This window comes from Talpa occidentalis, unplaced genomic scaffold (genome assembly GCF_014898055.3).
Source record: "Talpa occidentalis isolate TD23 unplaced genomic scaffold, MPIMG_talOcc4v2.1 talOcc4.6, whole genome shotgun sequence".
Lineage (NCBI taxonomy): Eukaryota > Metazoa > Chordata > Mammalia > Eulipotyphla > Talpidae > Talpa > Talpa occidentalis.
The window spans coordinates 94,091,689-94,119,087 of NW_023604972.1; the positions used below are offsets into that span (position 1 = coordinate 94,091,689).

General features: G+C 38.3%; 1 protein-coding gene and 1 pseudogene across 1 annotated transcript in view; one reads left to right on the top strand and one right to left on the bottom strand.

Moving 5' to 3' along the window:
- Window positions 1-25,652, top strand: part of CMYA5 (cardiomyopathy associated 5) — an 83,343-nt gene extending 57,691 nt beyond the window's left edge. The window contains 7 exon segments of the mRNA XM_054687985.1: window positions 1,480-1,629; window positions 4,056-4,202; window positions 5,402-5,549; window positions 17,633-17,766; window positions 19,018-19,117; window positions 21,182-21,355; window positions 24,821-25,652. Of these exon segments, the coding sequence (XP_054543960.1) occupies window positions 1,480-1,629; window positions 4,056-4,202; window positions 5,402-5,549; window positions 17,633-17,766; window positions 19,018-19,117; window positions 21,182-21,355; window positions 24,821-25,067 (1,100 nt within the window). The 3' untranslated portion in view covers window positions 25,068-25,652.
- LOC119260472 (MOB-like protein phocein) lies at window positions 709-1,350 on the bottom strand (annotated as a pseudogene).
- Window positions 25,653-27,399: the final 1,747 nt, after the last annotated feature.

Genomic DNA, 27,399 nt, shown 5'->3' on the forward strand with positions numbered 1-27,399 from the left:
ACTGGGGTATAGGCCAGAGATGCGGGGGGGTGAGAGGATTCACCAGAGACAGAGTGAGGAACAGAACAGGCAGACTAACTGAAGTACACTGCTGAGGGGAGCAGCGGGCGAGTCAGGAGAGGTCTGCTGCGCCATGTGGGTTTCTCTCTGGCCAGCTGGGGATCGAACTCGTGCTGCAGAGGCTGCAGATTGCTTCATAGTGTGATGCTTAACCCCTGGTGCCACCAAGGAGGCCCCCATGGGTAACATTATTAAAGTTTTTTAATTTCATTAAAGAGAGAAAGATTTTTTAAAATATGCTATCATTTTTCAAAGGCAGATATAGCTCAACGTTTAATTCATAGTGGGAAAAAAAGGGAGCATTTTCGTTGTTCATGCCTCAAGGAGTTCTCTAACACTGCTTCAAAGATGATTGACATTGTGGAAGCATTCTGCTTGGCTCTTTAGTAAACCCAGGCAACATGAAAATGTACTGAACAGTATTTATCTGGATGGACTCCTTTAGACTGTGACACTAATTTCCTGCTGGGCAGGCAAACAGAAAAGTCAAAGATAGTACAAGGGTCTCTGAACATTTATCAGTCCTATACTAAACAAAGAAGCTATAATATGTATACATGATTGAAGTGTCTAATATATGTATATGCATATATATAGTCCATAATTAATGTTAATTATGTGATTGGTACATTTCACAATGTGATTCCCTTCATGCTTCACTTTCCCCAGAAGCTGAATTCTGAACTTCCTCTTCTAAAATTGCTGCAATCAGGTTATCCTTGTACCTCAAGTTATATTTCATCCTCCAAATTTAGTAAACCGATGACATAAAAATGTTTCTGTTTCATACTTACCAAATAGCTGCTGGTGGTGAAAGTAAGCATGTGAAAATATTCTATAAATCCTATGACATACTGATCCTGGTTTGGCTACAGATGATTCCTTTATACTAACCCTGCTGGGAAAATATTTATTACTATTCAGAAGACATGTAGCATCATCAAGTATGTGTCCAGTATAGTCTGTAGCAGGACACTCTTTTGGAATTTTGTGAGCTGCGCAAAGGAAAACCCCTTGTTCAGTTGCTGTATCTGGTTTGACAGCAAGTCCATTAGTTCAAGACAGAATTGCCTAAAATGTTCATACTTTCATTTACCTTCATCCTGGCCTTCAGATGGTTCAAGAATTTTGTCAATCTTGGAGCAATCTGCTCTTATGATCTGTTGCATAGACTGCTGCACAGCTAGTGTACTGTCCCATTTCATCAAAGGACTCATCAGGCCATTTATAAGAATCCTGTGCCTTGGTTCCCAGCCTGTTTTGCTTCAACACTGCCATCCCCTCCACCATGACACAGTGCCATTGTCCAGGTGGCTGTAGGTTTGAATTTTTTTCAACAAGCATAAGTGACTTTCGCAAAAAAGAAAAACAAATCAATAATAACAGCATTGGTTATAATAAATCTTGCATATGTTCCAGTTCCACAGCCTCCTAGGTTAGAACCTCAGGAACCAAATTCTGCCACTGGCACAACGATTGCTGTTTACTGGAGCATGAACAAAGAAGATGTCATTGACTCATTCCAGGTTTACTGCATGGAGGAGCCACAAGATGACCAAGATATAAATGGTAGGATTGCTAACACAAATACAGGTGCATGTGTATGTTTCTGCATTTTATTGTGAGGTATATTTATTTATGTATGTATTTAATATATATATATATAATGGCTCTTTCCACAAAGCATTTACAACTTTGCTGTTAAAAAAAAGCAACCACCACCACAAACCAACAACATTATTATAAATGCCATATAAGCAAAATTTGGAATTAGGATCAAGGAAAACAAAAGGCCATAAATATCATCATCATGGTCATTATGAACGCTGCAGTTGAGATTAAAATTTAACTTTGATCTCAAGATAGCAGGACTAATTAAATGACTCATTTTCAGTGTTTTAGGAAGAACAAGTTTTCTACACTGGGCTAGAAGACAAGTGTAGTTCATGTCAATTTGAGGAGAAAAATTGAGTGCTATATACAGAATAGTGCATTCCATAGTAATTTTAATGCAAATGAAGCATTGGATGTCATGATTGGCATTTTCTCAGATCCACCTTTGATAAAAGGTACAACAAGTCATAAAGGTTATTTCAGACTTTACAATCCTCAAGGCATGGACCTAGACATGATGTAGTCTTCTGGTGTTTCAAATGAATGAGCAGATAGAAGTGAAAGTACTTAGTAGGGTGAATGTATAATAAGTCTTATGGTGGAACCTCTGTAAATAATTCTCTGTTCTGTAAGACTTCTGTTAAGACTGTAAAGCCAAACAGTTTGAGGTTGTGCTTCCAGATGCATCAGAACTAGGAATATTAGCATGTATGTTGCTTGTTGATGACAGATCCATAGTTTAGAAACCAGATGAATGTGTTGCAGGACATGCAATTACAAAATGCAGGGGCACAAATTGTAATGAGGAATGAATTTTAATATATTTCACTGTTACCAACATTTAAATCTTTTCAGATGCCATGAAAAAGTAAGATAAATTGGCCATGGCTAAGTTTGTCAACAATAGCTACTATTTTATTGGGGCTCTAGCACCACATAGCTGCCACAACACTAGATAAGTGCCATTATCCCCTTTTGCAAATGAGCAAACTGATGTGATAGTAAGTTATTGGTTCAAAGGCCACACAACTTAAATATGAGAGGGGCAGAATTCAAGCACAGATTTTTCAGACTCCAAAGCTTATGTTTTTGCTTGCTTCTCTCTCTGTTTAATTTATGTTACCACACTTTGTATCCCTCTATATACAGCTATCTCATGGAGTGTCATGACTCTCCAAGACTCCTCTTAACAGTTATTATCTGGAGCGCTTCACCTCCTCCCCTCATCCCCCAAATACTTACCTATCCTGTGTTCATTCATGCAATGCCTTGAACTTTACTGATGCCTGTTAGTCTGGTCATCTATACTGTCATTCTGTGCTCTGTTGAAGAGGTCTCATACTATGTTATGTGCATTGTTTAAAAGGATAATTCCATCCTTGTAGGCTAGATTCCACCTAGTCACAGTTGCTAGGCAGTGAAGAAATTGTTTTTCAGTGTGTAAGGCCTATGGCATTCTTTAAACCAAATTTCCTGTCCAGAAAGTATACCTCATTGGGAAAGAGAGGTGCAATTGAAGACTCTTGCTGTGTTGAAGAACTCCTAAATTTATTTTTAAAGGAAATAATCTGAGTTTCTAAACTGAAGGAGTTTGGAAGATATGACATTCAAGGGTAATAAAGTGAGGATTACTGAAATCACCGTAGGCTAATCTACAAAGCATTCTTTTTAAAGGGAAGGAAATTTCAATAAGGATATTCAGATTGGTTCAAAGGGGCAGATGTTCAGAATGGTATTGAATAATATTTACTAATAAAATGTTGAAATTAAAATAAGGGATTTTAGGCAATGTTTTGATTGAATAAAGTTGCTCCTTAGAATAGCTTATGACCTGTCAAACTCAAGTATTTTTGGAAATTGTGAAATCTCTAGTTGAAAAAAGTCTGGAATTCATGAGATGGAACCAAGATTTGAAAAGTCATACTGAAATAGTCTACTAATCTGTAAAGATGTTTTATAACATCATAAGTTTAGAAAACATGTGATTGTCTTTATTACATATTCTCCTGAAGTATTGGCATTGTTTCTTAAGAATGTTCTTGAGAATGTATTATCGGAATTTAAGCTAACAGAAACTCTGCAATTTTAGTATTTGCTATTGGAATAACTTACTTTAATTGTGGTATGTGAAGTTCATGATTTTGCTAATATGCTATTACTTTCTGATAAGTGTTTACAAGTAATACTGTGTCATTCTAAGTATCTCTTTTGAGAATGTTATTGCTTTCTTATATGTTCTAAAGCACTAGCGATCACACAATGATCTCTGTAAGTTTATAGTCTTTCCTCTAGTAAAAAGTCACAGACTGATTTTTCTAATAACTATAACTTTCAATTAACTTCAGAAAACATCTTAGAGCTATGATTGTGTTTTATGCTAGAATTGGTAGAAGAATACAGAGTGACAGTGAAAGAAAGCTACTGCGTTTTTGAAGATTTGGAACCTGATCGATGCTATCAAGTGTGGGTAATGGCTGTGAACTTTACTGGATGTAGCCTGCCCAGTGAAAGAGCAATTTTTAGAACAGGTAAGGAGATGGTAAGGGGGTTTTAGGAGGCAATACTCAATTCTTCACAGATTATTAAGATCAGCCAATAGCATTCATTAAGCACCTACTGCATACTAGGTGTTTTACAATACTGTGTATACAACGATGAATGAGACATGATTACTGTTTTCAAGAAGTTTGTCATCAAGTTGGGGGAAATAGGAAACAGAAGATCAGAACAATTTGTGGTAAGGGCTGTTATCTAGTCATGCACAAATTATAATCAGAAAACTCTGGAGGGGTACTCACTACAGCCCAGGGCCTAGGGGAAGGATCAAGAATGACTTCCCAGAACTGGTACCTAAAAGAAATCCTCCCAAGGATCAGAAGGAAGTAAGTTGTTAAAGGAGCATTTTTCACTTAAAGAAGGGTTAAGATGAGCAGAAGCACTGAGATAAAAACCAGTCTGGAGTATGCAGGACACAATAAGAAGATTAGTGTTATTTCTTTGACTTAAAAACAAGGACAGACACAATATGAGGCCAGAACAGTTAGTGTGTAGAAGCCATGTTTGCTAGGGTAAGTAGCTTGGGATCATCACAGGGGTCCTAGGAGTACCCAAAAGGTTATGGAATCCAGGTGGGATTGCATTCCTGTGATGTAATCTTTTCACAAGGGGCTGGAGCTTAAGTCAAGTTTGCATTGCCTTACAATAATTTGTCAGAGGAAGAAATTGCTTAGCCCCACCCTTTTATCCTTTTCTCTTGCCTTTTAAAACAAGTATTTATTGAACTCCTACTGAAGGCAAGATCATGGCTACCTTTTGTGTGAAGAGACGGGGACAAAAATATTGATTTTTATGTGCTTTTATCTATCTGTATAAAAAAACTCAGGATTTTTAGGAAGGTAATAGTAGAGTGTCTGTTGGGGGTGGTGAAAACTAGGCAATTTAGAAGGTACAAACTTTTCACTATATAATTTTTTGTACCTTTTGGGCTTTTAGGCCAAAATACAATTTTTAATAAAAAAATTAGATTTTTTTTTTTTTTTTTAAGAACCAGCTTTTGGTTTCATTAATCTTTTGGATTACTTTTTTATTTTTACTTCATTGATTTCTGCTTTGATTTTCATTATTTCCAAAAATTAAAATAAATTCATGCTAAGCATTTGCCCCAGGGCAGCAGGGAAGCAACTCTGGCATTGATCGCACCACAGCGGTTTTGGTTCTCTCTCTGCAGCACCCTCCACTCCTGTGATCCGTGCAGAAGACTGCACTGTGTGCTGGAACAGGGCCACCATCCGATGGCGGCCTGCCAACCTGGAGGCCACTGAAACCTACACTCTGGAGTACTGCAGACAGAACTCTCCGGAGGGCCAGGGTCTCAGGTAAACTTCCTTCTCTACAGGGAGACGACCCAGAGCTTGACACCCATTGAAGGGACCTACACTACCTCTGAGCTTATGCTGCTGAGCTAAATCCTGCTGAGCTAATTATGCTGTTGACTTGATCTGCAGCTCCACCACTATTCATCAATAAACTAACTTTGCAATAAAACATATGCTACATTGCAGAATAATAATTTCCTTGTTAGAAAAATGCATATGAATTTTAATAAGATAGAACATTCTTCGAGGTATATTTAACTTGAGTCATTAGGTAAGATTTATGCATGTGTTATGTACTTTTTAGTGGTTATATCAGAAGAGGTACCACCTAGCTCAGAAAAGTAATAGTGAGTATGTATATAAAGTAAATAAATATGAATGTTTCCATGATATATTGGTAATATAAAGGAGATAATTACATATATATTATCAGAGATATATCTGCTTCTCTAAGAACCTAAAGAGATTTTTCTAGGAAAAAAGAAATGTGAAGCTCTCTCACTCACTAAAATTAAAAAAAACATTGTGCATCTAGGGGGTATTCGGTAAATGTTAATTCCCTTGTTGAGATAGTGTTCTATTAACCTCCAATCTATATCAATAAGGCAACTTTACTTCCTTGATGAATATTCAGATCATTATTGTTAATATTCATATTTTTATAGAGACAGCTTTAGCTTTGGTTTTTAAACCAAGTTTACTGAGATTAACTCTTTTGGTAGGATATGAAACTTAGAAATAATGGCTAGAAATTTAAGAGCTTTTAATAAAGTATGTTATTTAAGCTCTTGATTATCTTCATGATCAATCAACAGCTATTTAGATATGATGTGAGGTTTCATTCGACTGAGCAATAATTATAGTTTCTTTCAAGTTTGTGAAGACAGACTTCACAAAATAATGATCAAAGGATGAATTAATGTTGAGTGGAGTGTACGTGGGTGGGAGGTAGGCATTTCAGCAGAAGTGAGAACATACATAGTAAAATGTACAAGAACAACATCTCTGTTAGTGTGCCATTGCTAGAGGGCACTCTTCAATGATCAGCAAGTAGTTGAAAAGCAAACTTGGGCCAGGACAGAAGAAAAAGGGAAAGAGGAGGGAGGAAGGGAGAGGAGAAGGAAGGGAGAAGAGTGCCAAGTCACTGTCCTAAATGTTTTATTGCCTTGCCTTATTTAATCCTCAGAAGAACTCAGAGAAAACAGATACTTTGAAGGAGCTATTCAGGTAGAGAGTAACAATCAGGACTCAAACCCTATTTTGTTAGATTTCAAAGCTTCTAAGCCTGTTAGAAGCCTAAGCTTCTAACCCCTGTTAAATGTCATTTAGAGGAGTCCTGGACCATCTCTACAAAAAACTCTTGATGTTCTGAGAGCATTGTATCAGGAGTGCCCAAGTCTCATCATTCCCCACCATCAGTGAGGAAAACCCTGTTCTCTGTGAGGCAGGATCAGACTGTTAAGGATTGCTCTGACTCATCCTTGGTATGGCATCAGTCCCCAGCTGGTATTTGCATAAGTAATATCATCACAGTTGGATTCTTAAATCAGCATAAATCTGGAAACCTTAAAAGCTAGTAGTCACCTCATGCAGGAACTCTGGTATCATCTCATAAATGTGGCTATGGGGAGAAGGGAAGAGGAAATGGTGTCCATTGACTGGCTTCCGCAAGCCAAGCTATGCTAAATCTCTCAGCAATCCTCTGAAGGAGATGATGATCTCCATTAAATAATAATCAGGGAGGTTAAATAGTTTGTCCACTGTATGTATGAAAGAGTGAGAGTTTGTTTCAGGATTCAAATTCAAATCTGTCTTACTCTTTCTACTTGTTTTTAAACTTGTGTTATTAGCATTCCCCAGCAGCCTGACAACTGGCAGTTATATATACTTAGTTCCCTTTGTCATATAAAAATCATAGTTGTAAAGAAAGAATGCAGTAATATTCTAATACCTTTTCATTCCCTGATCAACCTAGGACCCTCAAAAAAAAAAAAAAAAAGAGAGGCAATTTGATATTAACAATGCAATGCCTTCAAAATAAATCCTATCAGAGCCAAGTAAACCAATGACAGTTTCATTTTTATAGAAGAAACGGTTTCCAGTCACCACTTTCATTAAGACTAAAGTTGAACTTATTAACACATGAGGCTTGTCATTAGTATATTCTATTTGAAACTTTGCCAGTGGGGTTTTGTTTGTTTGTTTGCTTTTGGTTAAAGGAGAGTACTGGAGAAGGTAGGTAAGCTGAAGTTTATAGTAGTTATACAACAATGCAAGGATCCTTTGTTAGTAAATGGATATAATCCAGAAAGCCTAGTGATGAAGGGAAATTCCAGAGAGCCTTGTGGATAATTTAGAGCTCTGTTGGAGATGGAGCTGTTTTCCAATTAGGTGCTAAAAGATCCCTTGGTGCCAAGAAGCAGAATGTTATGGCCAATTCACAACCCAGAGATGACTCTCCAGCCTCTGGATCTCTGCTGAGAGATATTGTTTTGTCTGTCACACTAGATGATTTTTTTGAAGGAAGAAAAATTTTGTTGGCCACAAATCACTACTCTCATTTGCTAAGTCTAATGCTGGTGCATCAGAACCATCCCTTATTGATATAAGAAGCTCTATTTCTTATAACCCAAATTTGGCATCAGCAGACTATGAAATAATTTATACTTAATCTCAGAGATTTAGGCCTGCAGAAATTATTGTGTCCCTTGGTTCTCCAATTCTAAGAGTCTATTAGAAAATAAATGACCACATATCTTAGATCTGTTGACCACCTGATTCTTACAATGAGCTTTAAAACTTTCCTCACAGTGTCTAATGGTTTAAAAATCTATAAAATATTGACTACTTAATTATGGTCTTTATTGCTCAGTCTGTAAGCTATCACCTACATACAACTAGTTAGACAGTAGATTTGATAAAATGAAAACCTCAAAACTTGGTTATCCCTAACCAACAAATGCAAACAATCCCTATTTTTCTGTTCTATTAAACCACATTCTTCACTTTGGTTTTCTGCACAGCGCATAATTAAAGTTACATATTTTGTGTCTTGGAAAGAACAGCAAACCAAGAGTTGTCTGAGCAAACCAAGAGTTGTCTGATCCCACTCACTTGTTGACTTCATGAAGGGAATTTTATGAAAAGCTATAGCCTTAGTGCCTGGGATAATGTCTGGCATAATTAGAGATGCATTACCTGAATGGATAAATATCAATTCGCATTGAATATATAATACTAACACCAACTAGAAAAGTAGTAAAGCCAGCCTTGAGGATAATTTTGTATTCAAATTGGAAAAAAGAAGCTGTGCCAACAAAGTAAAGAATGAGGTATCAGTTAATTTTGTTCTTTGGATACTTCACTAAGAGATTATAATTAGTCAAATAAGTAGCCTGGAAACCTATTCATAGATCACTCATAGGAAAAGGCACTTATAATCTTCTTTAGCCATTGGTTACATAATCCTTACATAGGCACTGGGTTTCATGCAGAAAATCCTATGCTAAACCTGATCCAAAACTTGATCTAGAGGTCACTGAAGAGTAATAAATAGGACCAAAGATTATTTTTTTTGATGTAGTTCAGTATGGCCTCATGAGGATGAGGACTTTACCCATAATAAATATCTCTTTATTGAATGAATGAGTGGATGAACATTGGAATTAGCCAATCTCTTTTTACTCTTGCCAATTCCAACCCATCTGGCTGGAATCTCTAGCAGAGGATGAACTAGAAAACTAAGAACTAAATGAGTTCACATCTATTTCTCACCCCACTCCCTAAAATGACAGATCGCTTTAAAAGCCCTGGTCTGGAGTAGGAAGAGAAGTTGAAATGAAATGAAAAGAACGGACTAAAGGATGAGTAATATGAAAACACACACGGAGGGTACTGACTGCCCTTTAGATAAGGGAGTCTAATTTTGGATACCAGAACAGAAACATATCCATCTTCAAACCTGCATTTATCCTCCCAGTATAATAGCCTCCAGATATTCCAATTTAAGACTGAAAGTGGTGGTTGAACTCTTATGGTGGGTGTTTGAATGGAATGAGCCTATTGTGCCCCCAAGATCCATGACGCAGTGTCTGAAATAGTCGAGCAATTGCCTCCATTCCATAATCCTCACAAAAAACATATTTGCATATTTTTGTGTGTGGGCACTGTGGCTGGGTCCCAGCAGTCGGCCCCTGTTGGGATTGGGGGTGGGCGGGAGTGACAATCCCTGGCTTGTGTGCGGAGGTTGAGGGAGCTCCTACTCACCCTTTCCTGTTTTTCTTTGAATGCTCTCCTCAGGTTGGGTGGGCTCAAAACACTTTCAAAAATTTTCCACCGCTCGGCTGCTTCCTCAGCTGTTCTGTCTCTCCTGTGTGGAGAAAAGTCAGCAGAAATGTGGGTGGAGGAGGGAAAGCTGAGAGAAATATAGTACAGGGATTAGCTGTGTGGGCTGTGCAGAGAGAAGCTGTGTACTGAATGACAAATCTGTGAGACTCAATACACCACAAAAGTAGTTGGTAGTGAAACTTCCTGCTTTCCACCCCTGGCCAAGGCTGTGAGTTGGAAGACCCTCCGTGGGCCCCCTCCCAGCAGCATCTTTAGGGTGGGTTGGGCTCTGGGTGCTGAGCCTGTGAATTCTTGTTCTTTCTGCCTTTAGCATCACCCAGGAACAGAATTGCTTGTCATGGTATTCCAATTGGGGACACCTGCCACAGCTTCTGATAACAAGGATAAATAAGGGCAGGTTTCCTAATGAAACACTGCCTGAGCGGGAAATAATGAATTCCAGCTTCTTACTAAGCTTTCAACTGATTCACCACTGTTCATGGCAAGTGATTTGACTTTCTCTGCAACCTTTGGGTAAAAGGAGGCAGTCATTCCTGCCCCATGCTACATCGCAGTGTGACAGGGGAACCATGACATGATTGGGTCAAAATTCATTGTGTAATTAAGAGCTAATAACTGATATTTATATAGTAATATTTTCCTGACCCAGATTGTAGTATCCCACTGTAGGGAGCCCTTGAGAGAGTGACTTTATGGTAAGATGGTTCTCCCCCTCCCCCAGTGTTCTTGGCATTCAGTTTTCCTAAATGAAATCTTTCTTCCTAAATGAAACTGATTTAAGTTTGATCATTTGAAATCCTATACACCTCCTGTGGTATAGTAAAACTCCAGTTAATGGAAACACAACCTGTTCCTTCACTTCTAACTTATGTTCTGTCAATTTTTAAAAGTATGTAAGTTGTTCACAATAAAAGACCCAGACATAATAAAACCTCTTAAGACAACCATCTAGGAATAAGAGTTAGATAATGCAGGGGTGAAGAGAGTATATCAGAAAGTACAGGTTAAGAAGAGTACCTCAATGGAACATAAAATTTTAATCTGAACTTCCTGGCAGCTAAGGTGAAAGCAGGAGAGAGGGGGAGAGAGCAAGAGAGAGATAGGAAGAGATTACATAACTCTTCTTTTTTAAAAAAGGAAGCACAACATTTCACTAAGAGAGACAATTATATTTCATGACATTCAGCTCTAAGATGAATTTTTCATGTAGATCTTTATGTAAGGGCTATTGAACAAGATAATAGTGATTGTTTTTGAGAGCAGTTTTACAAATGATGCAAAAACATTCCCTATGTAACCATTTACAAAACTGGATCTGAAAGCAAAATGTTAAACCACCCTTCAATGCAGACAGTTCTATGGAGACCTCAAGTAATTGTCCACATATGTGGCCTCTGAGTGGCCAAGAAGAGCTTAGGGGATCCAGAGGAATTAATGTTACTAGGCTCCTGGGATTCTCTGCCCAAAATATGAATAGCATCAATCTTTGGAGTGTAACTGTAGAGAAATCTCAAATCCAGAGTCCTTTTGCTGGGATCCTCTGAGTCCCTTTGATTTTGTGAGAGATTTTAATTATAGGAAACCTAAGACCATAGTCCACAGCATTCAGCCCTCATGTTATGTTTCTAAACTGTTATGAAATAACAGTGATACTTATTTAACATCGAGTCCACAATAACCTCATTTGTCAAATGAAAAAATAGTCCTGTACAAATATTTTACCAATTTAAAAAAAAACAACAAAATCAGTGTGTAAAGAATTTTCTTCTTAATCCTAATTTAACCAAAAAGCTTCATCTTAAACAAAAAGGTTTCATATTCTAGAGAGTTCCAGCTACTGTAGCTATTTAGTTTGTTGTTCTTGTTTTTAACATTGCTTATGTTCTCATGGATTTTTCATCTTTTTACTTGTTTCTCCCTCTCACCCCTTATCACCCCACATTATCATATGCTTATGTCTTCCAAACCTAACATCATGAAAACCAACTAAGATGTCTGTTAAAATTTAGATTCACAGCCTCCTCTTCAAAGGTTCCTATTAAGAAAGTCAAGTGTGCTCAGGTAGGTTTGAGAAACACTGCTTTCTAACTCAGCAGTCCCCATAGGGCCAACTGTGTGCTGTGTTCACAGTTGACAATAAATGGTGTTGACTGACTGTTTGAGTGTTGGTGCTGCCAATAGGAATGCCAGTAAGAGCCCACTGTGTTTTGAAAAAACAATTCATACTTAGCCATCTGTTGTGCACTGCAGTGACAGCACCATCCGTAGGCTGCTTCCAGAGTCATGGCACTGGATTCCTCCATATTGTTTGTACACATGCCGCCCTACCTCCTCTGGGTAGAAAACTTGCTTCGATTCAGGCACTAGGGGACCTGGCCCTGGAGAAGACAGTCACACTGTATAGTTAACCAGCCCCGGTGTTACCTTAACTGTTCTTCCTTTTTTTCTTTTTCTTTTTTTTTTTTTTTAAGAAAAGAACACCCCTGTCTTCCATCCCACACAAACTGTTGAATTATCAAATTCCTGGAGAAGTTACTTTATAGAGTTCAAATGAATGTGCCTTCTGCAAACACATTCAACCAACTGCTGAAATCTTGTTCTTGTAATACAGCTTTAAAAGAAAATTATCTAATTAATTTTAGATAGAGAATATGTACATATGGTACAAATCCAAAAGATACAAAAGGGAGTACAGTGAAAATTTTCTCCTTTCTACTTATACTTCACCTATATAGTTTTCCTCCCCAGGGCAATTATTGTTACCTGATTCATATTTATCCTTTCAGAAAATCTGTGCATACACAAACATCTGTTTTTTCAGCAATGGTGGCATACAGCATATATTTTATTACCTCGCTTTTCTTGTTTAAAAATATTTCTTGGTGAGTATTTTATATCAGTACATCTGGAACTGCCTCAATTTTAAAAAATAATTCCACTGTATTTTAAAAGTATAATTGAACTTATATGACCAATTGAGACCCATTTCTGTTGTTTCTATTCTCTTGCTATCACGAACAATGCTGCAAATAAAGCCTTGTGCACGTGTCATTTCACACATCTGCAGATGTATCTGTAGGATAAATTCCTACAAGTAGGATGAGTGGAGAAAAGGTGTGCACATTTTCAATTCTGATAGATATTGCCAAACTGTCTCTGTAGAGGCTGTAGCTATTTACACTCTGGCTAACAGCATCAAGAGTATGTGATTCTTTTAAACCTTTACCTAAAAAGAGTGTGATAAAATGAAATTTGACAATTTGACATGTAGAAAATAGAATGTTATTATAGTTTAATTCTGCATTTCTATTCTTAGTTTGAACATCTTTTCATATGTTCCAGGGTTATGTACTTCCTTTAATATGTCATTCATTACTTTTACCCATTTTTTTCCTGCCAGATTGTTAGTATTTTTTCTTAATGATTTATAGCTTCTCCTTGTTTTTCTTAAGAACATTAAGCTTCATTGCAAATATTTTTGATATTTTTACCATGCATATTTTTTATGTTAACTTAGTAGAATTCATCAATTTCTTTCTAAAATAACATTGTTTTTGTGTCAAACCTCTTTACCCCCTTTTCTGCCTCATAACCTCCCTTAATTTTTGCACTATCCAGTGATTTCATTTTTTTTAAAATTTGTTTATTTATTTATACAAGCACTGGGTACAGTCAGAAGCGTGGGAGGGTGAGAGAATTCACCAGAACCAGAGCAGGGAACAGAACAGGCAGAGTGACAAAATGCACTGCTGAGGGGAGCAGCGGGAGCGGCAGGAGAGGTCTGTTGCGCCATGTGGGACCCTCGCCGGCAGCCGGCAGCCGGGGATCAAACTGGTGCTGCAAAGGCTGCAGGCAGCTTCGCAGCCCAGCGCTCAAACACTGCGCCACCAGGGGAGGCCCCTCCAGTGATTTCATTTTTAAAAACTAGATCTTTAATCATATGGAATTTATTTCAGTAGACAGTATGGAATAGGTAATCCAATTAATTTTTCTTTTTAGAATGGCTGTCCAGGTATTACAGCAAGAAAACCTATTATTTTTCTTTCTGATTTTATATGCTTCCATTATTATATATTCAAGAGTCTATGGGTTTCGTTCTGTTACTGACTACTAGAATCTGTTCCACTGATTTGTCAATTTATGTCCCAATGCTGTACTGCTTTTAATACTGTAGCTTTATCATTTATAATTTCTGGTAGTTAGGATTCCTTCTCATGACCTTTTATTTTTTCTATTTGGTAGTTTATTTTTTTGTATCCCCTTCATTCCGATTTTGTAGTGTCCTCTGTCCCTGACAATTTAATATGTTTAGACATCATGTTAAATTGATAGATTAACTTAAGGAGAATTGAAATTTTTGTAATGGTGCATTTTCTTATTCAAGAGCTGATTTGTCTTCCCCTTTACTCAAGTTCTTTGCGTGTTTTCCTTCATTACCATCTTTAAAAATGTTCTTCATTTAAATCTTATACATTTTGTTATGTTTGCCACTGCTACTCTAAGACCTTTCTTTAGTTTTATCTTCTATTTAGTTTCTATTTATATGTGAAAGATTGTGATTTCTTACATTAATTTCACACCTAGCCATCCTATTATGTAAGACTTTTTCAAATGATTTTTCTTGAGTTTACTAGATAAATGGTAATAATTTTACCTTCCACATCCCAATTTTTTTTAACCTCCTGTCTGTCACTCTCTTAGTGGGAATGCTTTTTGTATTTCTCCATTAAGTATCTTTACTTCATAAATATGCCTTTAAAGATCCATATAGAATGACTCTTGTTCTATTGTCCATGGTTAGTTGTGGCAAACTTTTCAATAATTCCTTGCAAAACTAAAGAGTGAAAGCACTCAAATTAGAGAGACCTCCTTTATATTGAACAGACATAAGATTTCAGGGGGGTTTCTACTCCTTTACCTCTGAAATAACAGAAGTGGAGACCAGTCTCATTCACATGGCAACCCATCATATTACTGAGAGGACAGTGGGTTTTTCTTTCCAGCAATCAACTAATTTGTTGATGTGTCAGGGTTTCTAGATTGTATTAGGTTTCCTGACCTCTGTCTCTGAAACCTTCACATATAAAGTCATCCCTTTCCACTATACTATGGCAATTGTAGAAAGAATCTCACATTGATGACCCAAAGTGAGACCATTTGAATCATAGTTTTTATTGTTTTTTTAAATTTTATTACTGGCTGTAGACTTTCTTACAGTCATTTCAGTATATTATTGATGGGGCTAAAATCCCTTAAGCACTAATAGCTTGATGTGGTTCCATTTACTGTCTCATCACTTACCTTATTTTGAATATTCTGTGAATTTGAATCCTACTAAAAACTAAGTAGAACTCATTATAAGTCATGTAGATTCAGTTGTGATAATCAGTTTTTGGTTTTGAAATTAAAAAAGTATAGTCTGTGGAAGGGTGCCACTCTCCAATTTTTCAATTCTGAAATTTTCTAACTTTCCATTTAGTTGAAAAACAGGGACAGCTGACATGAAGACTTTCGTAACTTTTAAGTGAGGTCAAGCAGAATAAATAGACATAGAAATGAATTATTTTTTCTGAGCTTTTTTGCTTTGTTCTTGGTGTATAAGCATAAGATGGCAACTTGTAAACAATAAAACACAACCACGTTTCCTATTACTTTCATTTTCATGCCTGGTGCTTTTACTTCACAGATTCAGCAAGGGCATAGTGCATATTTGTCAAGTCTGGATGACCTGTTCACACACTGAAACAGGATCTGTTCCAATATTTTGACTTCAGTACTATGTAAACCTTTATTCTTTAAATGAGTAATATGACATAGCATGCAATTGACTATATACATGCAATTTCCTCCTTGACAGCCTTCATAAAACTTAAGAGAAAACACCCAATAAAACAATAGCATTGGTATTTAAGGATAATATTGTTATAAAATGAAGCCAATATGTACTATCCAGTCTCTAGAGATGAAACTTCCCCACTTATCTTTGCTACTTTCCCTTCAGGCTTCAGGATAACAGGCGGAGACAGGGCCAGGGCACATGATAAGTGATCAGTAAATATTTATTTCATGAGTGAGTGAAGTCTGAGATTCAGTTCAGGCCCAAGTGTGCTTATGGAGTGAATAATTGTATTGCTTGTTATAATTAATGTACATTTAGAACATCTCTTCAGTTATCAATTCAAATAAGATAAACAATACATCCACTCCAGAATAATAGACTTATTAGTCAGGAATTACATTCTCAATCACAGGACATGGTTTTTCATTAATTAACTGAAACATAATTAGCTGTCAGTGATCATGGGGCTCAATTTCATCGATCCATTCTCAGAGTATCTAAAAATAGTACTCCTGAGGGCAGGGTCAGGTGATAACTCAGCAGTGACAACCAGTAATCTTTTGGGGAATTTGCTCTGATCTTCTCCAGAGACAAGCACTAATAGCAGATAGACAAAAAGACCTAGGATGCCCTCCACACTTTCTTCTGAGGAACGCACTGTAAGTTTTTGTGCCTTTAGACATGGGAGGAGGGAGTTGTTACTTTGGCCAAATATTCTGCTTTTAAAAACTTCTGAATTTTTTTTTTTTGAGCCAATGATTTTTTTTTTAATTTTTATAGTTCTTCATGTTACTCTCTAAGATAGGTACAGAGGAATAAGATAAGTGAACAGAAGTAGAAATAACCTGGAAAAATACATACATTAATAACAAAATAAACACAAAGTAAAACAAAAACAAAGCAAACACAGATAAAACCCCGAAACCTCTAAGAATGAATATGAAGACTGGTGTACTAATGTTTTCATTGCCCATTATTCAGTCAACATCTCCCAGGAACAGGACCCTGGCACCTCAGTACCCAGGTTAGGGATTCATTCATTAGAAGCCTAACTTATAAGTCCCCAAAGGCTAAAAGAAAGAGCACTTGTATGCTTTATTAGTATAAATGCTCTAGGCCATGCTATCAAGTAGATTAAAGAGAATGGAAAGGAGGCATGAAGCCAGTCTAGCTCTTTGGCAAGTTCAGAGAGCTCCATCTTCAGATCCAACAAATCCATTTCTGTTTAAATGATTGCACTGTTACAATGCATTTGCCAACCCTGTTGCCAATCAGATACCACTACCAGCACTTTTTTAAACCGTAAATAGGTAATTCAGGAATGGCAGTTTTGAGGTTTTATTTGGCTATTAGAATTCTCTCTTCTTGCCAACATCAAACTTTCTTTAAAGACCTTCAGTTGCTTCAGAGATCTTCAGTTGCTATAAATTTAGGTTCTGTAGCATGATGATCATGTACAAAACCATCTCTCATTTTAAGTTTTCCATAATTTGGATCTGTTAATAAGATAATTTGGTCTTTTGTATTATAGATTGGTTTAACATCATCTTAATGAAAAAGTGCCCTCTCAGCAAAAAATGATAAAGAAAATAATATATTCTTGGGAACTCATTAACCACGAATCAGTCTGTATTCTGAATTAAAAATAAAAGTTTATTGGTCCTATTCCAAAGTGTGTTCTGGAAGGCATGTATTGGACAAAAGTTGATAAAGTGAGAAATAATTTGATAAAATAATTTGTGGACAATGACCGTTTGCCAACTCTGGTGGTCATCAAAAGGAAAAATAAGTTATTTGTTGTTAATCAAAGATGTTCATTCATAATGGGATTAAACTATGATGAGTTGTTTAGCAGATGACAATATATTTAAAATTATTCCTTTCCATCTGTATTTAGATCTTTCTCTGGAATTAAAGGACTCCAGCTGAAAGTTAACCTTCAACCCAATGATAATTACTTTTTCTACGTGAGAGCCATCAATGCATTTGGGACAAGTGAACAGAGTGAAGCTGCCCTCATTTCTACCAGAGGTATTTCCCCTTTGTAAATGAAGAACTATTTCCAAATGTTCCCTTTCCTTCCCTTCCACCACCCAGAGAAAACATCCTGGAAGGCAACGCCCTGAAGCCCCCAACCTGTTGGCAGTAGTAGCATTTGAACATGAGGACCTAAGATTGGGCAAAGGTCAAGATATTTCTTTTATTTTTCTGGTTTAGAGGCTTTCAACCTTTACCCATTAGGAATCAGTCAGGGTGCTTAAAAAGTTCAGATGCCCATGCCCTATTATGGGAGACCCTGATCTAATTGATCTGGAGAGGGGTTCTGAAATGGTAATCTTCCTAGATGATTCTTGTTTGGTTCACAATGTGCTATATTTTGTGGGTATGTTTTCAGAGTGTTGGGGGGAAGGGAGTGTTGGAGATATTCTTATTTTATTACACTGTGAACTCTATGAACAAACTCCTAATCTTATTCTCGTATTCTTATTTTTTTTTGGTGCCAATTAATGTTTGTTGAATGAGTAAATGAATGGATGAACAATTTAATGATATAACATGTTGGGGAAAATACCCTGATGATTCCAGCAATAACAAAAAAATGTTTGTTCTTAATTACTGTGAAAATAGTTTAGGAATGGTGATATTATCTTATCCTATGTTGGAAAATGGTATAAGATGAATGCATGTGCCTCTTTTTTTGGTATGAGATTAATACATGTGCTTCTTTATAAACATCAGGTTGGCCCTGATGTTTATAAGGGGCTAACCTGATGTTTATAAAGAGATGTGAGGGCTGGCTGCCCAGGCATGTTTTCCCAATAGTCCCAATATGGTGTCTACTTTCCACTATTATAACCACTCCTTTGGGTCATGCCAGTGCATCTTCAGACTTTCATGTGTGTGTGAATCTCCTGAAGATCTCATTAAAATATGGATTCTGATTCAGTAGTTCTGGGATGGGGCCCAATATTCTGCATATCTAACCAGTTTTGGGTGAGGTAGATGCTGCTGGTGCTAAGAGCACATTTTACATTATGGAGTGAGTTCTGGTACAGGAGATGCACCTGCACCAGGTAGAGGAAACCAGGTAGAGGTAGCCAGCCATTGGCATTCATAGTGTCTTATCATGGATGAGATTTTCACTTGTGGATCTGAAAACACTGAGAGCAGGTGATTTTGGTGTCAGGGAATAGGAGGCTAAGGCCTGATACGTGGAACTTGGCTTTGGGACAGCACTTGTCATTGTGGTAATCTTAAAATCCTATTTTCTTAACTGTGAAGGAACCCGATTTCTCTTGTTGAGAGAAACAGCTCATCCTGCTCTGCAGATTTCCTCAAATGGGACAGTGATCAGCTTCACTGAGAGGAGACGGCTGACAGAGTAAGTAAAAGAGAGCACAAGAGGCCTCTGCAGGCAGCAGAGGCTTCTAGAATATGTCCCCCCCCCCCCATATAGCCTCACCTGAGCATATTCTTGATTTAATGAACAGTCCTGGATGCCTGGTACCCACTATGAGTTTGTGCACACTCATAAGTTTCAGTTTTGGTTCATTGCCAAGGGAAGTGACAGTTCATAACTTGGAGCAAGTGTCAATATTTTATTGGAAATATAAGGACAGATGGTCTTTTGTAACACATGGGCTGTTTTAAGGCATTATCTCTGGCTCAATGTTAAAAAAAAAAAACCCAGGTTAGTGCTATTATTTTCAATTGCAAACCAGATTTTGTATCCATGAGATGGAAAATGAACAGAGGATGACATTTTGCTGAGTTTCTAATTCTAACCACACACAGGACTTTTGAAATCTTGCCTCTCCACTCCTCCCCATTAGCTCTCACAAAAAGAAGCACCAAAGTAAAGAGCAGAAGCTGAGGGCATGTGCACAGACTGTTCTGTAATTTGCCCGCAACTTCTCAAGGTTATTTTGAAGGTCAAAATGATCAGCTTGGAGAAAGTTCATGAAGGTCTTTCTGAAACCATAACACATGTGAATGCATACACGGCTGTTGGCACTGACATGTCCCAGGTGTGCTGCCAGAAACCAGCAAGCATTAAGCATAAAGCATTGAGTTGACCAATGATCAACCATGACTTGTACTTTTTTCCTATCAGAATGCTATTCTTCTGTCTATGGCCCAGCTTTGGTGTTACCTGCTGCTGGAAGTGGCCAGGCCTTCTCTGGAACCTGTGCCTTTTGACTGCTATCTGTGAAAAGGTCTGAGCACTTGCTCTGTAATCAGTCTCAAGGCAGCAGCGCTATCTTCTGCATGTTTGAATCTTCAGAATCTAGTGTGGGGACCTAGAACATTGTAGATGTTCAACTTATACAAACCAGTGAATTCAGAGGAAAAAAAAGACTGAAGAAATAGTTTGGGCTTTTCTGTCTTTTTTTGGATTTCTCAAAAAATTAAAGAAAATTGCTGGTTGGTAAGAGTTCATAGATAATTACAGATGATAACTATATTTTATAGAATTTAATTTATTTATTATTAACCTGAAAATTTGCTCATAAATAGCAAGCTGCTGGGCTTTGCTCCAGAGAGCAAGGGCCTGTCAGTAAACTACCTCTCTGAAATGAGGTTGTTGGGTAAAGACATGAGAAAGTGAAATACATTCCCTTGCATTAATCATTTTCTCATCTGTTAAAGGGGAAAGGGAGAGGGTGCTGACTGAATATTAAGGCTGCTTAAATTAAAAATGCTTCCTTGCTGTCTCAGCCATTTCAAAACAAAATCGAGTAATTCATACAAACAAGGTCACCCATCAGCAGTTGAAAGGGCTTTGGTTCATTTCATGGGGCCTGTTATAAAAATAGCCAAGGTCAGACAAAGAGGCCTCTCAACAACCTCTCAGGTACACTTATTATAATCCAAAGAGGCCAGAGTCCTAAAGACCATTGACCACAGCTTTCACACACCTGACTAATTCCACATGCTGCTCTACTCTGATCTCACTGGCTGTCTTTGCTGTTCAAGAAATGTACCGCATTTGGTCTCTGTGCCCAGTAAGGTCAGCAGACATTAAAGCTCATTGTTAAAAAAGCTTTTAGAGACATTTCTTGCAAGTTTTTGGAAGTATGTTTTGCAAATCTTGTGTTCTTGGAATCCCTTACCTGCCCCCCTTCTATTTTCTAATTCTCTTTGAAAGCAGATATCATGCCATTTCTTTTGTTTTTACATTATTTCAGTTAATTTCCTGGTTCTTAGCTCCTTCAAGAGATGCAATGTGCAGTACATACATGTTGCGTGTGGCTGGGTAAATATCAAATGCACATTGAGAGCCTGAGGAATTTTGTGACATTCAGGTCAAGGTTGGGGGCACAAAACTCCAGCAATTTCCAAGGACAGAATCCGTCCTAAAATGTGTGTGAGTTTGTGAATATTGATGTTTGTGAAAGATTGGTGATACCTGCGCTAAGCTTCTCCTGATCAACTTTGTCTCCAGAATCCCATCGGTACTGGGTGAGGAGCTCCCTGCATGTGGCCAGCATTACTGGGAAACCACGGTCATAGATTGCCCTGCTTATCGACTTGGCATCTGCTCCAGTTCAGCTGTGCAGGCTGGTGCCCTGGGACAAGGGGAGACATCATGGTACATGCACTGCTCTCAGCCACAGAGGTAAGCCAGCACCTTCCCTTCATAATCAATATATCATGAGTTGGGCCTCCCTGGTGGCGTAAGGGGTTAAGACACAACCTGAGAAGTTGTCTGCAGCCTCTGCAGCACAAGTTCGAATCCCTGGCTGGCCAGGGAACAACCCACATGGTGCAGCTGACCTCTCCTGGCTCGCCCGCTGCTCCCCTCAGCAGTGTACTTCAGTTAATCTGCCTGTTCTTACGAAGATAAGGCTGCAAGTTCAATATGCCTGTTCTGTTCCCCGCTCTGGCTCTGGTAAATCCTGTCACACACACCGTTCCCCCTCCCCTCACACATCTGGCCTGCACCCCAGCTCTTGTATGCATGAATAAATAAATCTTTTAAAAAACAATCATGAGTTGGTAAAGAACTAATATTCCATTTTGCCACTGAAGTTCTGAGCCAACTAAAAAAAATTCCACAAACTCAAGTATATGAAGACTAAACTAAGACAATCTTAGAGAATGTGCTTCATACCTGAGAAGGTATCTTATGTTGAGACAGACTCATACTCCCCCAGAGCCTTGGCTAGGCCAGCTTTCCCATCCTATAGGGCAGAATTGATCCCCAGCAAAGCAGAGAAGGATGTGTCTCCTAGGGAAGCTCATAACTTCCTTTTTTAACAGGGAAAAGGAAGGGCTTCCAGATTATTCCTGACCAGTTTTTCTTTCTAAACTTACCCCAAAATGGGGAGAGACCACAAGGTAATGCTGAAATATCTCACTCCACAGAGAGATTAACAGGGGTATGGAAGAAATGTGTTCTCAAAACCCCCACCTCCCCACCAATGATCTAAATCGGGCAAACTATAGCCCAGAGGGCAAATATGACCCACTATCTGTTTTTGTAAAGTTTTTTTTTTTTTGGAATACAGCGATCCTTAATTGTTTACATATTGTCTATGACTGCCTTTGTGCTACAATGGTAGAATTCACTACTTGCAGCAGAGACCAAATGGCCCCCAAAGCCTAAGATATTTATAGTCTGGCCCTTTACAGAACAAGTTCCCTAACTCCTGGTCTATATTATTATAATTATTTAGTTGGGTGATGTGAAAAAGCCACAACCTGTTATTATCAGAGAAATAAGGCAAGCATGTTATAATCACAGAATGTCCACAGTATGATCTACTAGAAAGAGCACTAAGTGGGAGCCAGAAATTTGATTTTAGTCCTGGCTCCATCCTTGCCTATTGACTTTCTATTGGCTACTCACCAGATGTTGGGTAAAGCTTTCAGCAAACCTGGTATGACTCCTCTCTCTCGTCAGGTGACCATGAATACTGTCTTGCTACCTTTTAGGGTTGTGAGGATAACATGAACTCAGATACATAGAAGAAGTTTGAAATTGTAAAATATAAAAATGTGAGGCATTATTCAAATGTAATGCTTTAAGAAGGAAGCCCTCAATGCTTTCAAGTTCCCAGAAAAAGGCCCACAGACTGGGATTTTGCATATCTCAGCTGCACATTTCTCCCTGCATCTTACTTAACAGAGTTTGATTCTCTGACATGGTTCATAAGGACACTGTCTCCAAGAGCTATTTTAAGTCACATTTCATCAAATTAGAGCAATTATGGTTAATTGATATTCAGTACTGTTCAATGCTTAAGGACCCAGCCCCTGCCCACAGCTTAAAATCACTCAAACCTGGAGTATATTATCAGTAGACTTAAGAGTTGAAAGTAGGTAATGATTTCATAAAAACTACCTTTGACACTTGAACCCTGAAGAACCCAAATGAAAGATCAGACTCCAATAACACATTTCTAGACCTTAGAAAGCAGAATTGTTTGTTTTATCCAACAGGTTCACAACTTCTTGGTATTTGGCCCCATCACAGGCCCAGGATAGGTTCTGTAGATTCTGGGAGGAAGAGTGTATCTTCCTATGTGGTCACAACACAGAGAGATCAAGTCTCAAATCCCATCATCCCTGGCCCTTAGAGCAGCTATGGCAGATCTTCCTGTTTTTCAATTTTTCCTGCTTCATGGTTTTAAACCAAGCACACTTTTGATTCTACTTGTATAGAACCTAAGCTTCAAGATGTCACAATTAGAAAGGAGAAATAGATTCTAAGGAAAAAGAATTTCTTCCTGTCTACTCCTAACCCTACTGCCCTAGTTCACTTCTTCATCTCCTTTACCAGTATGACCAACAGCCAACATCTTTAGCGTTCTCCTAGTCTCCTCCCACCTCAAGCTCTCCCATGTGTCAGAACTGGCAAATATTTCTCTAACATCATTTTCATCATGCCCCTTCCTTTTCTGATCAAAAATCTACAAGCATCTACAGAGGTGTCAGCATTCAGGTGGGGCCATAGAGAAGAGGGGAACCAAGGAAGATTGTGAGCAGCCTGGGGGATGAGAAGCCATGGAGGGTAATCACCAGGATAAAAGGGGTCTGGGCTCAGTCTGGGAGTGAGTCCATCTGGAGTAGGCACAAGGGCACAGGCAGTTCCCAGGTAACACAGGTGTCAAGAGTCAGGCTTCTAGATAATGCTTGTTTGAACGGAGGCCAGCAGACCCAAGGATGGGCAGGCACAAGCTGGGCAGGATGTCAGCCCCAGGCAGAAAGGTTTGGCTTGACGCCAGTGTGCAGATGCAAGAAGGAACTGAGGTGCTCAGTAGGAAATGCAACAGCAGAGTAAATTCTGCAGGGTCTAGTCCATGATTAAGTCATTGAAAATGTTTTCCTTCCTGCTCAGTAGAGTACATATGGGTTCCCGGAGGGCAAAGGACAGTAGTATTCTGCGGTCTTTCATATAGCCCGGAGTGCCTAGTAAAGTGCAGGACACACACACAGATGTGTCCAATGAATACTCATTGAATTAAATTTATTTGACTTGAAAAAAGAAATTGAAGGCAAATCTCTTCAGCTGCAAGGTTGCAGAAAATGTGAAAAGGAAAATAGGTTTGGGGGAAGGGTACACAGACAAAGGATGAAGTGGGGCCAAAATTATATTTCTTAAACTTCGTAAAGGCCCTTATGCAAGTTACCAGTAAATCTTTTAAGCTGTAAAATTAATACATTTTATGGAAGGTAATCCTGTGGTACTTTTAAAAATACATGGCAACCTCCAAGGAGTTTTATTCAAAAGAGTGACACTCCATGAATGCGGTAGTTAAAACATGTGGGCAGCTGGGAAAGAATTAGAATGTTGAGAAAAATCACAAGGGAGGCATATGTTGGTTATTCTGGGAATGCCTCCTAATGTAGAAGGAGCAAAATTATTAAAAATGCTCGTCTATTGGGATGAACTATGCAATTTAGCATCTAGAAGGGATCTTGGTTAAAGTATGTGGGCCATTACTGCAATTCATATTATTATTGCATATTATTGTGAACTGAAGTTAATAACTGAAAAATTAGTTATCTCTGAGTGATTTTCTTTCTCCTGTTCCCTCAAGATTTCCAAAGTTTTACATTTCCCATTGTTTCATTTCAGATACACGTTTTTCTACAGCGGCATTGTGAGCGATGTTCAAGTGACTGAGCGTCCCGCCCGAGTGGGCATTCTGTTGGACTACAACAACCAGAGGCTCGTATTCATAAATGCTGAAAGTGGACAGCTGCTCTTCATCATTAGGCACAGGTTTAATGAGGGCGTTCACCCTGCCTTTGCCCTGGAGAAACCTGGAAAATGCACTTTGCACCTGGGCATAGAGCCCCCAGATTCTGCAAGGCACAAGTGATCACTGGCTTTCAGAGTTTGCAAAACAATCATTCAAATATTGGGGGTTGTTGTTCTTTCCCTTGGGTGCTATACATTATTCAAGACCTCTCCCACACTTTCGCACTAATGATCACGGCATTCATAGCCATCAGCATATGAGCAAAACCACCAAGAAACCTTGACTTTCTAGAACAGCGTGTGAGTAAAGAGTGGGAAAAACCACCCTTTGACTTATGTATGTTTGAGTTCTTCCCTAAATTACAAGGAATTATACCTGACTTGGGAACCAAGATGGAGAAATGGACTTCCACCTGTTTTATTGGTAAAAGAAATCCTCAGATGGACGGGTTGAGTGAAGGGAAGATTGTGCAAGTAATACAACTCACCTGACAAGAAATGGACATTTTCTGCAAGAAAAATGTCACCTTACTTTACCAAAGGATGATAAATCCTATCATTAGAGAGTGTTTTAACCATTCTAAATTAATCATGAACTCTTTTGTAATAATATGTAGTGTAGAACACGAGTATCTTTCCCCTGAAGTTTTAAATGTAGAAAAGTGCTAGATATTAGAAATTTCCATTTTGTTAAATAAATGATTAGCACTGATAAAACAAAAATGTTATGTGAACTTATTCTATGTAACTAACCAACTGGCCTAGCATCTCTGCACCAGGACAAACAGCAGAGTAAATAACCAGCACATTTTCATGGGTTATACTACTACTATTTCCATGTGAGAATTTTACACATGTATGTTTTCAATCTAATCACTTTTAGCCCATAGTTACAGTCAACTGCCAGAAGCTGGGACTCTGCCTTTGCTAAAATAAAATGGTGGGTCATTTTTAGATATTTTATTTAAATCTCTTAAAATCTTCCCAAAATATATACACATGGTTGAAAAATCTAGAATGCATGTAGAGATGGTTGGTTTTGTTTTCAGTAATATAAATACTTCAATCATATTTTGAATTTCTTAACATTATGAATTCAGTTATTTGGTTTTTGAATTGAGAAATAATACCCTGCTTTTGGGATATATTCTAAAATCTGTTGTTTAATAGCTAGAAAATCCAAACCAGATCTGTAATTGCATTAATAGAACCCCTTCAAATCTATCACCACTCTGCTTTGAAATTAGAGCAGCTGTTGGCAAGATGGGTACTTAGTGAAACAGGAGGAATAGCTTGCTGCTTTGCTGAGGAGTTTCGCTTCTGTTTTTTTTAACCATTAAAAAAGTGTTATTGGGATCTGTAACCCACAGTCATTATTACTTTTTTTTTGTAGGAATATAGTTTTATTTAAAAACAATAACAGTAGCAATAACCATTAGAATTTTAGACTATGTCTCAGTTGGATTTCCTTCAGAAGTGAGACTCAAGATAAAGATTTCGAGCTGGTTGTCTATGTAGGAGGTGAAGAAACACATGTGAGGAAGTGGGGGAAAGTAAGGCAGGAAGGAGAAAAGCCCCAAAAGAGTATTTTATGTGAGTTGATTATTACCACAATGAGCAACTTGGGGTCATTTGTCCATGCTAGAGGCACCCCTGGAAATTACTGAGAATAGGACAGAAGCTGTCTAAACCCTATTGGTAAGGGTTGCTCCAGGGAGCATTAAATTCCCTTTCCAGATTCCAGAGCATTAAGCTCTTACCTTCCAGATGCATTCCTTGCAAGCAAGTTCCCCAAGGTCTTCTCTCTTGGTCCCAAGAAAGCCCTGAGGGAAAGGAAAGGAGAACCAGGCACCTGACATGGAAGTTGTCAGGGTGCTCAAACTGTCTCACACAGCTGCGGGTGCACCGGGTGAACTGGGGGTAAATGAGGCAGAGCACCAGCAGCATCTGTCCTCAAGTTGGAAGTAGCTCTGGTGTTGAGAAAGTCATCATAATAGGAAAAAATAGGCTTGACTCTCGATTCAGTCCTTGGTAGGTGATAACTTTCAGCATCTCAGATTTTTTAGTTATGCTCTTTTCTCAGGATCTTTGCTAACGTCAGATTGATAGTGAAATGGCACAGCATTTTGTGCCCTAAAACATCATGACAGGAGACTCCTCTCAGTCTGACCTTCTACCACATGCCCTGGATGGCCCTCTTGTCTCTCACAGTGTGGCAAGTGGATGATGGAAGATAGAAGTACAGGGTCAGGAGGGCCATGTCTTAGCCGTCTCTGTGGACAAATAGGAGATTTCCAGGTCGGTTCCCAGGGGGTTATTCTAGTGCAGACAAGTAACACAAAGTTAATGCAATTTCCTCATGCCATCAAACAATTCCTTCCACCTTAGTGCATCAGCTCTGTTTCATTTTCCCTTCTTTCACACAACACAAACCCTCAGAGAAGGGAAAGAAG